At 38.9% G+C, this 18,376-nt stretch overlaps 1 protein-coding gene across 50 annotated transcripts in view; it reads right to left on the reverse strand.

The window, feature by feature from the left end:
- Positions 1 to 18,376, reverse strand: part of madd (MAP-kinase activating death domain) — a 63,186-nt gene that overhangs the window by 15,302 nt on the left and 29,508 nt on the right. For 7 of the 50 annotated variants that reach the window (XM_077228773.1, XM_077228791.1, XM_077228767.1 and 4 more), the window contains exons 6-24: positions 17,463 to 17,594; positions 17,276 to 17,389; positions 17,081 to 17,161; positions 15,558 to 15,614; positions 13,645 to 13,817; positions 13,191 to 13,426; positions 12,649 to 12,808; positions 11,850 to 11,953; positions 11,513 to 11,709; positions 11,171 to 11,424; positions 10,936 to 11,075; positions 10,334 to 10,432; positions 8,864 to 8,893; positions 6,896 to 6,955; positions 4,215 to 4,323; positions 2,490 to 2,676; positions 2,236 to 2,386; positions 1,684 to 1,887; positions 113 to 169 (exon numbers count right to left, since the gene is read on the reverse strand). In XM_077228773.1, the coding sequence (XP_077084888.1) occupies positions 113 to 169; positions 1,684 to 1,887; positions 2,236 to 2,386; positions 2,490 to 2,676; positions 4,215 to 4,323; positions 6,896 to 6,955; positions 8,864 to 8,893; positions 10,334 to 10,432; positions 10,936 to 11,075; positions 11,171 to 11,424; positions 11,513 to 11,709; positions 11,850 to 11,953; positions 12,649 to 12,808; positions 13,191 to 13,426; positions 13,645 to 13,817; positions 15,558 to 15,614; positions 17,081 to 17,161; positions 17,276 to 17,389; positions 17,463 to 17,594 (2,545 nt within the window). The remainder of the gene's footprint in view (positions 1 to 112; positions 170 to 1,683; positions 1,888 to 2,235; positions 2,387 to 2,489; positions 2,677 to 4,214; positions 4,324 to 6,895; positions 6,956 to 8,863; positions 8,894 to 10,333; positions 10,433 to 10,935; positions 11,076 to 11,170; positions 11,425 to 11,512; positions 11,710 to 11,849; positions 11,954 to 12,648; positions 12,809 to 13,190; positions 13,427 to 13,644; positions 13,818 to 15,557; positions 15,615 to 17,080; positions 17,162 to 17,275; positions 17,390 to 17,462; positions 17,595 to 18,376) is intronic. The other 43 variants (XM_077228792.1, XM_077228807.1, XM_077228783.1 and 40 more) reach the window with 13 other exon arrangements.

The following is an 18,376-nucleotide window of genomic DNA, read 5'->3' on the forward strand; positions in this document are numbered from 1 at the left end:
ACAATAGAAAGTGGTTTAAGGGAAGAGGACTGGTGCAGGTAGAAGGTAGAAGTCCCTGTTTTGCAGTTCTGCAAAGGAAAGTCTAATTGGGTGCTTAGGGAAGTGATCTTACTCTGTTCTTTTTCCAAAGCTTTTTGCTTTCTGTTATCCTGGTGCTTGCTCCACAATTCTACCCAAGATGCATTGCAAGCAAGGAGAGAAAGACAGAGAGAGAATCAGAGAGCCGGTTGAATTGTCAGATATGGAGGATGAGCTGTTTTTAAGAGAAAAATAATAATAATAATAAAAAAACAATAAATAAAACTGATCAAGTGCAAAGTCTCATTTTTCAAAATGTAAGGATGTTTTGCAATGTTCACATAGCCATATGCAATCTAAATGAAGGATCTGATGTCATGTAAAACCATCTAATTATTTAAATCTTGTGGGGTCCCATTACAAAACATCCTAAGCTCTGCAACCCTGTTCCTGAAGAGCCAAAATGAAGGATTTCACACAAAATCAGCCTCATGCCTTGGTTTTCTTTCCCCATTCTTATCAGCCATAATGGGCAATGGCTCTCTAAGGTGAGGTGGTCTGGATGGTCTGGGAGGTGCAAAAGGCGTGAGATGAGAACGACAAATCAGCCTCACAGCTGGTGAGTGAAATGAGGTGTAGCAAAAGCAGGGCGTGCAGTCTCAAAGACATTCCGTAGAATTGCAGGTGCATTATTATCGAAGGACAGACAAGGCAAGGTAATGAGGGTTGGGGTTTGGAGAGGGGGTAGTGGACGATCCCCTGTACACAGACCCAGATATGACCGCCAATCAGAGGCCTGGACCTAAAAATCCACAAGCCACTCCAGGTGTTTCAAATGGAAGCAGGTGTCTGCGGTAAGCTTTAGGGATCATCATAGGACTGTTAACAGGGGAAACAACAGCTCAGGACCCTTCTATAGAGAGTGGTGGTACAGCCCAAGACCTTCACCGTCCCACTATTTCACTCTTGGCTACATAGAGTCTTTCACTAACATGCATCTAATGGATTTAAGGTGAGTCGGGACTGGCAAACAGGATTTGAAAAAACACACGTTGAACATTCCGGAAGTTGTCTACGTAAATTAGGTTAATATGCATCACAATATTCCAGTAATGTGTCTACACCAACCAATGCCCCCCTCAAATATTGTTGGCTCCGAAAGCTACAGACCTGCAGAAGTTGTAAATGGATCACTCATACTATAATGTATGAGTTCACTCAAAAATGAAATTCTGTCATTATTTACTTACCCTCAAGTCGTTGCAAATCTGTGTGACTTTATTTCTTCTGCGGAACAGAAAAGTAGATAGTCTAAAAGAACTCTTAATGTTTTTTTTTGTCCATACATTAAAGGTCAATGGGGTCAATGTTTTGGAATCCACTGACTTTTAAAATATATATTTTTTTTGTTCTGCAGAAGAAAGAAAGTCATACAGGTTTGGAATGGCGTGAGGATGAGTAAATGATGACAGAATTAAAATTTTCAGGTGAGGGAACACGTGAGCCATTGTGGTTCTTAAGTTTTGGCACACAGTCAGTGTAGACAGTTAATGAAATAGAGGAAGCGGCCATAAGGGACACGTGGCCCCCAGAGAGCTCAGGGAACATAACAAGCAGCGAGAAGGGGAGGGGGGGGGCATGCAATGAGGACCGCTGTTTACACACCAATGGAGGCAATAAAATTCTCTTCGTTCAGACTCCGTGTATCAAACTGCCGTGGCGATTTCCCAGAGGTGGGTGGTGGCAATTGTATACGGGGTACCAGGAGGACGCCTGCCGCCCTGGCGCTCTCCATTCGGCCTGATGGGCTCTCCTTACTGCCTGGGCTGTTAATCCCCTCTGTGGGGCTCCGTTTCCGCTTGTCTAGGTCTGTGAGCCACAAGTGGGCAAAGAAGAAATAGAGCAGGGAAATAGAAAGAAGAGGAAATAGCAAAGACACATGGAGACAAAGGGATAGAAGTAAAATTTAAAGGTTGGTTACAGGTGATTTCTCTAAACAAATATGGAAAAAAGGCTGAAACCCAAGATTATGTAAATAGCTTGTAGAGTGACTGAAACCAAGCTGCATATGGCCGTGAAGAAGAGGAACAAGAATCTTCTAGAAAGTGGAAACTCTTTGTGTTGGTATATATCTATTGGTCTGACTGCAGGCAGAAACCATGTTTAGTGCTAAACATTAAGATTTTTTCTTAATTTGGACATTCAAATGAAGGTTACCTTTGGTTTGGTAGTGGGTACGCGCTATCTCTAGCAGACTGAAGACGCTGGCCATGCCTCCCAGGCCAGCATTAGTGTAAGAGTGCTCCAAACTGGACACTGTGCACTTCAATAGGTCCAACATGCCTTTGTAAACTTTCCTGTTTATCTCCTATACGTTTAGGTAGACAAAAATACACAATAAACAAAACGTAAGTAAAAAATTTGAGTTTTGCTTTAGCTCAGCATCAACTCGTTTGACATTTCTAACTCACCACATCTCTTATAACTTCCTGCTGAGCGTCTTCCTCTGATTGGACAGCACGGTTGAGTTTACTCAGCACAAAGACGCGCAGCTGTTCGTTCTCTAGGAGGCGGCGTACCTTCTTCATGTTGAGCCAGCCCACACCCTGCCCATCGAGCACGCTCTGGACCACCTCCTTAAGAAACTGCTGGTTCTCACTGCACAGCATAAAAGACCAGGTTTTTTAAGAGCCACATATTCACTTCATAGGCACTCAAAAGAAACTGCTCATATCCTGGGATTTTAACACACAACCATTTCTAGGGTTGGTCCAAAAATAGAGAAAATATCCAGTGAGTGGTAGTTTGGTTGGTGACAAAGCCTTGTTGATGCCAGAGGTCAGAGGAGAATGGCCAGACTGGTTTACGCTGATAGAAAGGCAACAGTTTCTCAAATAACCACTTGATAAAACCAAGATCTCCAGAAGAGCATCTCTGAATGTCGAACCTTGAAGCAGATGGACTACAGCAGCAGAAGATCACACCAGGTGCTACCCCTGTCAGCTAAGAACAGGAAACTAAGCCTACAATTCACACAGGCTCACCAAAATTGGGCAATAGATTGGAAAAACGTTGCCTGGTCTGATGAGTCTCGATTTCTGCTGACATACAGATGGTAGAGTCAGAATTTGGAGTAAACAACATGAAAGCATGGATCCATTATGTCTTGTATCAACGGTTCAGGTAATAGGTGTGGAGGGTATTTTCTTGGCACACTTTGGGCTCCTTAGTACCAACTGAGCATCGTTTAAACACCACAGCATTCCTGAGTATTGTTGCTTACCATGTCTATCCCTTTATGACCACAGTGACCATACCCATCTTCTGATGGCTACTTCTAACAGGATAACGCACCATGTCACAAAGCTCAATTAATCTCAAACTGGCTTAGTGAACATGACAATGAGTTCACTATACTCAATGACCTCCACAGTCACCAGATCTCAATCCAATAGAGCACCTTTGGGATGTGGTGGAACAGGAGATTCACATCGTGGATGTGCAGCCGACAAATCTGCAGCAACTGCGTGATGCTATCATGTCAATATGGCCCAAAATCTCGGAAGAATGTTTCCAGCACCTGGTTGAATCAATGCCCCGAAGATTTAAGAAAGTTCTGAAGGTATACCTAATAAAGTGGCACGTGAGTGTACATACACTACCATTCAACATTTTTACTGACCTCAAAGTTATGCATTAAATTGATCAAAAGTGTCAATGATGTTAAATATATTTCTATTGCAAATAAATTATGTTCTTTTGAACTTACTCTCACACTTTAGATTAGGGTCCAGTTCTCACTATTAACTATGACTTTCCCTTCAATAAACTCCTAATTACTGCTTATTAATACGTAGTAAGATAGTTGTTAAGTTTTTATGTATTGGGTAGGATTAAGGGATGTAGAATAAGGTCATGCAGAATAAGGCATTAATATAATATTCAGCCAATATCCTAGTAATAGGAATGCTAATAAGCAACTAGTTAATAGTGAGAATTGAACCCTAAACTATAGTGTTACCGAACTTTCAAGAATCAAGAATCCTGAAAAAACATTTATCATAATTACCCCTACCATAAGTATGGTAGCACTACTCTTACAACTTTTTTCATTTGTATTAATCACATCTGCTTGTATTTGTCTAATTTGCAAGATGTTTTGGATAAAAGTGCATAAATGAAGAAATATGCAGTACCTGGTGTTGTTGGCTCTGCCCTGAGGAGATGGAGACTCTCTCTTGACGGTGGGGCTGTGCTTAATAACAGAGGATTTCTGATCTACCAGCGCTCTGGGAGCTCGTGCCCCTATGACAGAAAATTCATTTTGTCAGACTGGATATAGACCTTATATGTATGTATGTATGTATGTATGTATGTATGTATGCCTGTCACATGGAAGCAGGTTCCATGTGTCAATATCCACCAACCTACCAACCCCCCCACCCAACCCCACATTGCAACACACACACACACACACACACACACACACACACACACACACACACACACACACACACACACACACACACACACACACACACACACACACACACACACACACACACACACACACACACACACACACACACACACACGCGCGCACGCGCACGAGTGAATTCATTCTAAATCACATCACTTGAAAACACACATCTAATCATCACAGCAGAAAAACAATGACTACAGCATTAAGACACACAATGCAGTCTAAGGCCACTACACAGATGTTTTAATCTTGTGTCTGGTAATAGTATAGAATCAATAGAAGTAAAGGACAACACACACACACACATAGCTTTTAACTTGAAACTTGCAGATTTTCCTTTGCACCTCAGTACTTTGGACACTGCAGTATGGGGCGTATTACATGACTAAAGACGCCAACGTTGACAGCGGGCGACTCAAGGACTGGAGAGCTACATTACAGGAGCAATGACGCTGGCTGGTGCAAACACACACATACAGGCAAAGAACAGATTGAGAAAAATGAGTGGAAGAATGTGTGAGTGAGAAACAGACTGGATGGCAACAAGAAACAACACAACAAAAATAATGAAGTAAGCCCTCTTAGTTTAGATTTCATACAACACACACTTCCCGTAGCTGTGAGTGTACGGCAACAGCACATATACCAACACACACAAAGCAATTCAGTGTGTGTATCCAACCTCTGTGCATAGATCTGAAGATTCACATGCATAAAGCACAGCCAGTGCATTGATGGCTTGTGCTACATACAAGGGCATTAACAGACGGCCATGTTCACACACATTTCACACTGCGTGTCAGATTACATGTTAGATTGGGCCAGGAAATATTTTTAGGCAAGACTTACATGCCACACAATGAAGTCTGAATAACTATATGCTATTACAAACTTGCCAAAGAGGCATTTTGAAACAATTTATAGGAGTAAAACCAAATGCATGAATTATGTATTGAAGCCTGATAGGAGTATCTGACATTTAAAACAGAGAATACCATTGTTATTTAATGAGATAAGCTATCTATGCTGAATATCCAGTGGACAGCTAATCATTCACAAGGCTCAGTGCACTGGGGCTCTACTGTGATAAGCTGCATTACACCTCATAATATATCATATAACAAGTATTTGTCCTTTATATATATATTCTACTGTTCAAAAGTTTGAGGTCAGCAAGGATGCATTAAATTAATCAAATGTAACCGTAAAACCCATTTATAATGTTATAAAATAAATTTCTTTCTTTCTTTCTATTCATCAAAATATCCTGAAAATGTCGAACAGTTACAAAAATATTAATCGGCACAAGTGTTTTCAAAAATAGTAATAACAAATCTTTGAGTTTCCTGAATGATTTCTGAAAGATCTAAAATGAAGATTTCTGAAAATTCATCTTTGCCATCACAGGAATTAATTACATTTTAATAAATAAAAAAGAAACCAGTAACTCTAAATTGTAATAATTGTTGGGTAACACTTTATTTTAGTGTCCTTGTTACATTTTACATGTAGTTTCTATAGTAATTACTCTAAATTATGCATAATTACACGAAACTAACCCTAAACCAAACCTAATCCAAACCCTAGTAAGTTCATGTACAGTAGTTCATTAAAATTAATCAGTATTTAAATGTAAAATTACATTGTAACAAGGACACCTTGAGATAAACTAACCATTTTTGTAATAAGCTGTAAGTAAATTGTAATCTTATAGTAATTATTACTAACTTGCAATAGGTTACTCTAAATTGTAATATTTCACAATATTACTATATTTACTGTATTTAAATATACTGTATTTATTTACAGCCTTGGTGAGCATAAGAGACTTACAAACCCCAAACTATAATGTACAGTCAATAGGTTATTATAGTGCAATAAAGACCAGTTAATAGCACATTCATTCATAAAATCAGGACATTAATTTTCAAATTAATTACCTTTTTCAAATAAAAAAAATATGGTCAAAGTAGCCATTTTCTGCTTATTCTGCATAGATTACAGATCTGCACATTCTGGACATTCCCTCAACAAACATCATAAGATTTTTAAACAGTATCACAGCAGTATTGTGAATACTTTTTGACTTTTCTTCACTATCTGGTCATACACTGTATTTATGATCCCATAATCTGATCCTAAGTCTCATAGACATCATCGATCTCTCTATATGACATAACAGCAGTCCTATTCTACAGGCCCAGTCCATCAAAATAAGAGATGATGCATGTGAACACAAGAGTCAAACGGTTACAATCACAGTGACTGACATCCAATACAAGGTGACAGTCGAAGGTGAGGAATGAGGAAGCAATGGTGGAACAGGATGCTGGGAGATGTAACTGACTGGCTTTGGAGAAGCATGCAGCTCACGCAGCAAAGGGCGGAACCCACCTTCTCCGCTCCCCGGGCCGATCTCTGTTACAATCTCCATAAGAGAATTTAGCCCAAATACTGGACACAGAAGCCAGAATTAGTGCAGGGGGTCAAAGAGGGGACAGAGAACAAAACCGGCCCAGACACAACCAGTCCAAACATCAACCCACACCCACAAGCATCGAACACATGTACATATAACAACAGAGAAAACCGGCAGAGAGCATGGAATATGAAAGAGAGAGAGAGAGGAGAGAGAGAGAGAGAGAGAGAGAGAGAGAGAGAGAGAGAGAGAGAGAGAGAGAGAGAGAGAGATAGAGAGAGAGAGAGAGAGAGAGAGAGAAATAAGAGAAAGGCAGAATTCAGAAAAATATAAGTATTTTAGTATTGAGGATTCCAGACTTACATTAAGTCAGAATATCTTGTGATTTGGAAGGTCTTGATTAACTATGATTACATGTGATTAATGACAGAATGAAGCAGTTCTACAAAACTCCATTCCTAAATCGAGCAAAAACTATTGGACATAATAAACAGAATTATTAATATAAGAATTTAACAATAGAATGTTCCAGCCATAAATAACAGCTTAGTGCTTTTAAAAAGATGTAACGTGCGATTAATTTCATAAAAAAAAAAAAAAAAAATTACGTCAGCATGCAATGAAAATCTAATTTGTAAATGCACATTCTACATATTACAATGAATAAATCATTTATGCCTAGGTTTCTTTTTTTTCCCTATTTTTGATCTCATCATGCTTAATCAAAAATGTCATAACCTAATCTTTCTGTGAAAACAACAACTCTCTAATCATTTAGTCCACTTAAACCCCTCCCCTCCACAATAAACCGCAAGCTTGCATTCATCAAGTGCAATGTCCATACCTCCAAATAAAACCCAAGTTGAAGGGAAAAAAAGCCAAGAGCACATTCTTCAAATTGACACGATGTAACTGCTAGACTAGAGGGATTGTTTGCTCAATAGAGACACTAGAGATGGCCATTTGTTGTTCCTCTGTTTTGACAGTGAAAAAGGGTATGTTTGTGTTCACTGAACATTAAAAGAAAAAAATCATTACCAGTCGCCGTGCTACAGTAGCAGGAATTCAGTGTGGTTTCGTCTCCTGCAGTGCTCTATTGGTTTTCTCCTGTACCCGGCTCTAAAAGCAGCATTGCTATTCTCTGCTTAAAGCTGCACACTTTCTATGCATACAAGCTACAATCCTTGACATACCATTGATTTATTTTAAAACAACACAACCACCAGACTTCACAGTCTCCTTTACTGAGACTTTGGTGGAAATTCATCATCCAAGTTTAGTGGAAACTACATTTCAGTTCTGAACCTGATCAGACCTTGAAATGTACTGAGTGACTGCACTTCTCCCGTTGTGGTTTTGTTATCTTCAATTCACCCAGGGAGCTCAGGTGGAATTGAAATGGAACAGACCTAAACTCTGTTTCCAATTGTGGTCACACACATATAGGAAAGATCACTTCAAAAACACACCGCACACAACACAAAGAGCAGTCAAAAATTGGATCAATCCGATGCTACAGAAAAATCTTTTCTGTATAGAAAGAAAGAGAGTTGGTCAACTAAAAAGTGTGCCACCATTAAAAGGTTCATTACTAACAATCACAGAGTAGGAACGGAGGAAAGGAATAGCGGATATATGTGAGCACAGATATATCCCCCATCTTAGAGGTTCCAAACTGCTGTCCCATGAGATTTTATTTTTCAACCCTGAAATAGCAGACATTATCAGTTCATGACAAGTGCTGTTTTGTGTTTAGTTCAGATTCAAAGGGTGTAAAAGGAAGCATCAAGGACAGGAGTTCGAAACCAATGCAAGTCTGTCAGTCAGGTTAAGAGTGAGAAAAGTGGGCAGAGTTTCTCATTCTGTCAGGACACATAGGGTCTATATTATTATAAACAGCAATTTGTTTTCTCATTAGGGCAAACTACAGATATGAAACATACCAGGACTTTCAGGACTGTCATCACCATCGTCTGAGCAACACAAACATCATCCAAAATAATAAACAAACAGAAAATAAAAGACAACAATAACAACATCAATAAAAAGAATCTTGGTTGCTAGCTTAGAAAGTGACTATTTGTCTAGGCTAGATAGGGCTGGAACGACGCGTCAACGTAATGAATTACGTAAATTAGTCGATTTGCGTGGAACGCGACGATTTGTTGCGCTGTTTATGTTCCTCAATGATAAGCTGCTACTCTGCACATGCTGAATATCAGCTGTTATTACAAAAATATCGAAAGTGAGAGAATTTTTTTAAACAGAGACCAAATCAAATCTGTAAAATTGAAATGGCAAACGACAGCAGCACCCCTTCTATGCAGGAGCATCTGAAAAGAAAACCATAAGTGTTTGGACTATTATAGTAAATTTTACACAGCACTAGAATAGGGCTGTATGACCCAAATTTTGTGCTTTATGTGGCTGCGTTCACACAGCATTCAGTTTTATACAATGGGTGCGAGACGTGCAGCTCAAACGTAGCCTACTCTCTGCAACCGGTTTCAATGCCCTTAAGACGTTTTTTATTTAAAATATGTAATGGATGAACTCACGCCTCGATTGGACTCGTTTCATTTATTAACGTGCTGTCAATCGTTGTAAAACTTGACGGTTTTATGGACACCGCCATGCCTTGCAGTAAATTCCAAAAAAGTGACCGTGAACGCAACTATAGTAAACACCTTTCCTAATTAGGCCTAAACCTTATCTTTTGTCATAAATAGTACCATTAGGTAACTCAATAGATTGATTGACTGAAAAATAATCGTTAGTTCCAGCCCTAGTCTACTCCACCATTTTCCACTTATTCAGTTTCTTTTCGGAGCACAGAGGAGGCATGATACTCGTCACTTTCAGGGCAGCAACACTGGATAACACTTGGGTTGGGGAAAAGAAATCAGGTAACATTCCCACAAACCTTGATCTGTGTCCTCTGTTAAATCGAAATTAAAATATTCTTTAAATGAAATACATAAAACAAATTATAAAGGAAGAAGAGGAAAAAAGTGGAAAAATGAAAACTAAATATTCCTTTCTTTTTAACAGCTGAAGTTGGAGTCTTTCTATACCTAATGCTTGTACTAAACAGACTCATCTTGTTCACAAAAAAATCCTTCAAACTACAGATTTTTAAAAAATGAATTATTATTATCTAATTCTACAACTACTTTGACATGTACTTATTTGACCCTTATTTGACTCATAAATTACTTGCAGTGAAATTAATATACAAGTTCAGACTAATTGGAGTGATTCAAGCATTAGTTACACTGCCTTAGAAAAGACTAAAGGGTTTGGAGAGAGGGAGAGGAAGTAGATAACGACTAGACTGGAGGAATGAGACAGGGCGAGCATATGGGTGGATGAACGGGAAGGTCACATGGAGAGATCCGAGGGGGTGTGTGTACCTTTGAGGCTGGGGAACGGTGTGTTCTTCTCTCGCGCTTTATTAGGCAGAGCCAGACTGGAGAGACTGAAACTGGTGCCGTGGTTTTTATACAGGTTACCTGCACATACGCGATTCAGGAGAGATGTACAACAGGGAATCACACGTTTATGTGTAAAAAAATATTTTTTTTATTGTATAAAGTTTATACTACGTAAAATACCTGTTTTCTATTTGAATATTTTTAAATGTAATTTAGTCCTATGATGACAAAGCTGAATTTTCAGGTAATTTCCATTACTCCAGTGTTCAGTGTCACATGATCCTTCAGTAATCATGTCATAAAATACCAAATACAAGTACAAATTTCTTTTATATGAAAAAAATCTTACAGATACCACGCTTTTGAACATTAGGATGCCATGTAACCTTCACATATTTCTCAATAATTTTAACGTTTGTTTAAGTTCTTCTTTCAAGACAAAAGTCAAGTCAGAAATTCAAGCAAATATCTTCCAAAAACATTTATGTTCAGTTGTGTTTTAAGTATTTTTATGTGCAATTTTGCAACGGGAGCATGAGCTACTAAGGAATGTGTGAGGTGATGTTAAGCTGGCCACTCACTGGCAAAGGACATGAGTCCCCCGAAGCCATCATTACTATTGTTGGAGATGGTGGAGTTCGGAGAGCTATTTCTGGAGTCTCCCTCCCCGTCAGATTCACCCGGAAGCTTCAGACTGCTGGGTCTCAATGGACGTGATGGCCTAAACACACACACAATTTAGGACTTTGAGTGCTGGTCTGTGCAACTGAGATATAAATTCTGTGTGTTTGTTTAGGACTAGTAACAAATACATACTTGTTGCCATTAAGATTCTGACTGAATCGTGGTGTGTAACTCTCCTCCTGCTCATCTGCTTCTACATCATCTTCTGTAGGGAAGCCGTACTGGGGTTCAAAATAGGGATTATCATACTCGCGCTTCTTATTGCCTGGGTCAACAGGCACCGGATCAGGGCCGGGTCTTGTAAAAGGTGGAGCACCCAATCCTGGGACAGAGTTCTGGATGGGCACACTTGTTGTCGCCTCTACATCAACAGGTTCCTTCTGCTCCTGCACAAAGAAACACACACACTTTAGGTATCACATCATATGATGCTTTGCGCTAGATTCAGATAACACATGTAGTTTAAGCACTGACATGGTTGACTCCCTGTATTACTGTACTGGGGCTGGAACTGGCCGTGGTGCTGGAGCTGGACCGGAGCGGCTGGCTGTCCGCTGCCTCTAGGGGACCGTCTGGCTCTGGGTCACCACTGTCCCCCTTAAACTCCTGGAAGTCATGGATCTCTACCTCATTTGCATCTCCCAGTGCAGCATGGGTCAGGGGGTCAACATCTAAAGAGCAAATAGAAGAATTATGAAGCTGAACTTCTCAACAGTTCTGAGTTTAATCAAGATTGAGCTCTATAAAGTGATAAATAAGGTAAGAAAAAGAGTCTATGGTTAGGAAAGAGACTAAAAATAGAGAAGCTAACTTGGTGTGTCCCCCTGTATGTCCCCTCTGATCATCTCGTTCACAAAATCTCCAAGAGATGAGTAGGAAGAGCTGGAGTCATCATATGCTTCACTGTCACTACCGCTGAAATAAACAGTAAAAAATAACAAATAAATAAAATTTAAAATAGTCAAAAACATTTTGAACACAAAAATCTATTTATGTAAATATACATTACCGTAAAGTTTGGGTTTGGTAAGATTTTGTATTGTTTTGATAGAGGTCTCTTATGCTCAGCAAAGCTGCATTTATTTGATCAAAAATATAGTTAAAACAGTGATATTGTAAATTATTATTATAAATTAAAATAACTATTTTCTAATTTAAAATGTAATTCCTGTGATGGCAAAGCTGAATTTTCAGTCTTCGGTGTCACATCTCTCAAAAATCATTCTAATATGCTGATTTGCTGCTGAAGTAAGTCTTATTATTATCATCAATGTTTTGCTATTATCAGCAAAAAAAAATTTAAACGTTTTTCAAGATTGTTTGATGCAAAGAAAGTTAAAAAGTACAGCATTTATTTTAAATAGAAAACTTTTTCTAACACTTTATTTCTATAGTCTGCACTGTTATTTTTGATCAATTTAAATACACTCTTGCTGAATAAAAGTATTAATTTCTACAAATTCAAACATTCTAACCCTAAACTTTTGAATGGTAGTGTATGTATGTAAATGTAAAAAAAGAACCAATAGCACATTTTTGTGAATATGTATAAAGCTGCACGTTCACAAAAACGAATAGACAAGTATAAGTGTGAATTTGGTGTTTTCAACCTGTCATCTGTTGGGTCTGAATCATTGGTCTCATCCTGCAGAGGTCCACTCAATGCCTCTGCCAGACGAGAGTTTCCATCGTACACACGGTAGAATACTGGCTGTAACTGATGGGCGTACCACTTAGGCTTATCGCCGATTAGAGAAGGGTCGTACACATCTGAAATACACACAGATACACTGACTACACACATAGTGGGAAACACATAATGGACAGTCTTTACAGTGAAACTGTACATGCTGCCTTTACACTGCTTGGGAGAAATTACAACTGAAAATAGGGCGGCGTGGAGTTGTCACCCTCTGCAGATGTAAGATTGGATTAGATTTTTTGCAAAGATGAACCATTTCTAACTTTATGATAAAGACCTGTTACATCTAGAATTGGCAGATATGAATACAGTCAGTTATAATTATTTACAATATTTAACATTTACACTGTTTAACATTTGCCACTAGGGGGCAAAGTGTGACAGTCAAATCTGGAGGTCAAAGAAAAGGCAGTTTAAGGATGAAGGTTCCGGTATATCTGTCTCTCTTACTGTTATGAATCCTTTGGAAAGCCAGGTTGGTGGGGTTGAGAGCCCACTCTCCATAGTACTCCACCGCTTGGGTGTGGGAGAGCTTTTCGGTAAATCCACTCCGTCGCGGGCGAGAGGCTAGGAAAGACGTGGCCTGGAACGCCACCACAGGACGGGGGAAAAGCCGCAGAGTGCGTGTGTGCATCTGGAACCCTTGTAGCACATTTGGAGAGTTGAAGAATCTCACCATCGCCACCCTAATGGCAAGATAAAATTAATCAGGTACTTTATGTGGCAAAACAGAACAAATATTTTATGAGCAATTTTTTTGGCTTGTTTTAAATGAATTGTAAGCAACAAAAACAAAACAATAGGTTTTAATCACTGATAACTGCATTGATTATCTGTATAATACACACAGGAGTAGTTCTGGAAAATCTGATTCACAACGCATGCATGTGCATAATTTAGATACCTTGTGGCAACATCAACTGAGTCCACATCATTGCCGTAGATGAGCGGGTTGAACTCAGTGGAGGAGGGGGAGGCTTTGTCACGACCAGGGGGCAACAAAGACGACTCCTGTCCATCCTGAAACTTCTCCAGATTCAGTATAGGCTGTGTGTTCAGACTCATGCTAGCCAGAGCCTGTATGGAGGAATTGATGACAGAGAGAGAGAGAGAGAGAGACAGAGAGAGAGAGAGAGAGAGAGAGAGAGAGAGAGAGAGAGAGAGAGAGAGAGACAGAGAGAGAGAGAGAGAGAGACAGAGAGAGAAAGAGAGAGAGAGAGAGAGAGAAAGAAAGAAAAAAAAGAGAGAGAGAGAGAGAGAGAGAGAGAGAGAGAGAGAAAGAAAGAAAGAAAGAAAAAAAAGAGAGAGAGAGAGAGAGAGAGAGAAAGAAAGAAAGAAAGAAAGAAAGAAAGAAAAAGAGAGAGAGAGAGAGAGAGAGAGAGAGAGAGAGAGAGAGAGAGAGAGAGAGAGAGAGAGAGAGAGAGAGAGAAGGAATATGGATACAGGAGAGATCAATTTAACAATGAATCCTGACAGGGAAGATTGAAGTAAGAGCACTATCGCCTCAGGCAATCATGCCTCACATTGCAGGCCTACATTAATTAACTTCTGTCTAAAAACCTTCTGAATGGCAAAGGTGAAACCAAAGTCTATGTTTTTATTTAAATAAGGTTGAGCAAAATTAGTTTAAAGGGACAGTTCACCCAAAAGTGAAAATTCTGTCATCATTTACACAGTTACAAACCCAGCATCTTTTGATATCCATTTAATTTAGGCTGTTATTTACATATATACACTGATAAACACACATACATAGAGCACATCAAATATGGTGATTGAAACCTCCCTGGTTCTTACAGAAGATCAAATGTGCTTGCATGACACACAAGAAAAAAAAACTCATTGGTTCTAGGACGTCAAACAAGCACATTTGAGCTTTGGTTTACCATATTTGGTGTGCTCTATGTATGTGCATTGATCAATGTTATGTTTGTATGTGAGTAAAAGCCTAAATGAAATATTTTCATTATATAAAGCGATCGTGTCTCTTCTGAATATTCATATGGATTACTTTTCCAACGTCTTTATGAAACTGAAGCATCAATGTTTTGGTGGAATTAATGGAGGGGCTGAAATCTCTCAGATTTCATTGAAAATGTCTTTACGTGTGTTTTGAATATGGATGAAAGTCTTTTATGTCTGCAAAGACATGAGAGTGAGCAACTGATGACAGAACTTTCATTTTTGGGTGAACTAATCCTTTAAAGTTCTGAAAACGTTACAGAGGGATGAGAGAGAAAGCAATTGCCTGAAACGACTGTGCTGCATAAAAAATGTAATCAAAAAGTCAAAATGTTAGAGGGAAGGGTGCGGTCATCACATAGAGCCATTAACAAAGCACTCTGGGAATTCTGCCATTGCTCACTCAATGCCTCTCAGCTGGCATTCCATCAGTCCCTGCGTTTGCCACGCCATTTGACCAAACCAATCGCATCATCTGCTCCTGCTACTTAAAATGAGTTTGTATTTTTTTTGCTTTGGGTTAATGAGCATAATGTAAGTGAGAAGTTGCATTGGAACATGCTCAAGCCAAACATAGTGCTATGAGAAACGGGGGCTTCTGTAAGACCTTCATCACACAAAGAGAAGTGGAGGAAGAGTGCAGAGAGTTAGAGGCTATGGAGGCAAACACAGTCACAAGTGTGTGAGTTTCTGAGTGTGTTTACTCAAAGGGTGTGGAATAAAGAAGTATCTGTATGGCTTCAATATTTGTTAAGGTTACTGAGAGTGTATGCGTATAGGTCTACGAGTGTTGATGACGGGGGAGAGACAGGAGTTATTTTTCCGTGCACATTCAAAATGCAAAGATTTGTGAACCTTGGAATCGGAGGCGAAGATCTGCTTTTGGGTGATCACAGTCAACCTTACCAGACACTGAAGGACACAAGAAAACATGGAGGCAATGTCACATGACTACCTGTCACTGAGAAAGTTTAGGAAATCATGTGACTAAAAGTGAGCGGAGACAATTCAAGGAAGGAGAAAAAACAGATAGAGAACAAATAGAGAACAATTGAAGACACAACACGACCATTAACTGGACAGTATGAGTGCACACAGAAAGAAACAAAACACCAATCCAAAGAAAACCAGTGGGTTATGAGGTGGATAGGAAAGCAGATCTCAAACAAACTTGTCAATGGAGAATGTGTACAAAACTTAAACCATATTTGAAAGGTACTAGTCAAGATAAAATGGCATTCTCAACCTATTTTACTTTTACTGATGAAGGTTTTTTTAGGGGATTTTAAAACAGGATTTTCAATGAACAAAAAGCAAAACAGGATGCTCTTTTTGGTGATGTCACCCCAACCCCAAGTGAACAGAGTGAATGTTGATTTCATGTTGATGTTAAGGATGTTACATAAAAATGTAATTTCCCTAAAATCTGAAGCTCGATTAATAGCACTGAATAACGGTGACAAGAAAAATATACATTTATATATAGGCTCATGGAGTTCTTGAACCACTGAGTGTCTCCATTTTTTTTGACATGACAGGGCACTACTGTACGTCTCTAAACCACTGAAAAAAAATGACCTTCCAATCTAAATCAGGTTTTAAAACCTTCATGATCTGAAAATGAGGACCTGATTAATGGTGATTCATAATGGCGAATGAAGAGTCATGACTCACGATCTGTGAGACACAACTGATGATTCAGTGTATTGACTATTTTGGCTTGAGATATTACAATGACAGCATGATAATTATGTTTGATGCAAGATGAAAGAAAATGGTAAATCAATTTGGCTGAGAAATTCTGCTGCAGACTAACAAACACAAAGACAACAGATTGTGGTCAAATTAAAAGCGTCTCTAATAAAGAGGCATTAGTGTATCACAATGATCGATGACAAAACAGTGAAATGTTAATGGGGTTTGATTAAGCTCAGAGGTGCCCAGAATCAGGTCAGAAGCTCTAGATAAGGGTCTATGTGGGATTGTAAAGGGTTAAGCGAGAACCATTATCGAGTCTATAGATGGGGAAACTCAAAACTTATTACCTCCAAGAGCTGGAACAAAAAAGGGGGAGAATATACAGTCATTACAATACATAAGTGATCAACTAAAAGATGAATTGGTAAACAAACTTTAGGAACATCAGAAAATGTCTAATTTTGTCTTCATTTGGTTTCAAATGATAGTTTAAAAATATCTGTGCATTGTCAGCCTTCTCTTTGGTTGAATTGCACTATTATAATTAGTCATGTTTACAGCAGCTGCTAGATGACAGTGTAATTACTATGCATTGCTTCTAGAATCTAGTTAGTGTTCACTTCAGATTCACAGTTAATGGTAGGGCTCCTTAGAGAGATGAGAACATCTGGTTCATTTACCTGCTTCAAGTGTTTCTTCAGCTCAGAGGCCTCGGGTTCAGGAAGGGGAGGGAGCAATTCGGCATTGCTTGGAGCAATGACCTGCAGGGATAAAAATACACAACCCACATAAGACCGCTATATACACAATTTACAACATGCTAGAATCCACAAACCCGTCTGGGTAGTTCCAGATCATGTAAATAGACAATATACCTTGTTGCAGTCCAGATCCACTAACCAAACATCATCTGGCATCTTAAAATCAGTCTTGTACAGGAAGAAACTGGCAGGCACACCAATGACATATGGAGTGGGTGCTAGCAAGAGCTAGAAAAAAAGAGATGTGTTTGAAAGATATAATTGTTTATACACCAACTGTACAAAAAAGATGTCATGTTACCTGTTCTGCGGAGGCCATGCAGGTGGGTAACAGTGGAATGACAGGAAACATGTACTCAAGGGGGTAAATCATTGAAACAAACGCCATGACACTCATTGAGAGGGCGTTATAATCTCGGGACTGCAGTACCACCTACAGACAGCAGAGGGAGAGAGGAAGTCCCCTTGTCACTATCAATGTGACCCACATAGACAAAATGAAGACTAGATCCGCATGAAAGAGCAGATCTACAGACAACCATTAACCTAATCAATGACACAGCAATAGTGTATATTTCAAAATCTGTATTTTATAAATGTTGTTGCTCTCAAGTGTCAGCCTGTCCAACACTCTTGGTAAATACAGGATAAAAGATTTCAAAAAATGTACATCAGTACCTCTCACTATGTATGCACGACTATCATATGAAACACAAAACTTTAAGGATATTTGTGAGACAAGCTCAGAAGAAAATTCAGAATTACACTACTCCTATATGAGTTTAAAATAGCAATGCACTATAAAAATTCAGGTCAATACCGCAAATCAGTAATCATACAAATTTTTTATTAAAATAAAATTAATGGAAATACATCTCAACTGCTACACATGAATTTATATCGATTATATATATATATATATATATATATATATATATATATATATATATGCCAGTATAGTATAGATTAGTAGTTCCCAAACTTGCATGTACCCCGAGGCATTAACATCCTTCAGCGTACTCCCTCTCTTCCACTTAGACTGCAGTCACACCTTTTCCATTAAGAGACAATTATTTGCCCCCTTAAAAGTACAGTATACAATTTCTCAAAATCATTGTTGAACACTGTTGATATTTAAAATCAACCCAAACAAACACACAACCCTCCCTCCATTCCTCTCCCCCCAAAATGCACATGAATAATAAAGCGAATATG

The sequence above is a fragment of the Siphateles boraxobius genome, unplaced genomic scaffold, assembly GCF_051911475.1.
Source record: "Siphateles boraxobius isolate OS27281-9 unplaced genomic scaffold, OSU_SipBor_1 130, whole genome shotgun sequence".
Classification (NCBI taxonomy): Eukaryota; Metazoa; Chordata; class Actinopteri; order Cypriniformes; family Leuciscidae; genus Siphateles; species Siphateles boraxobius.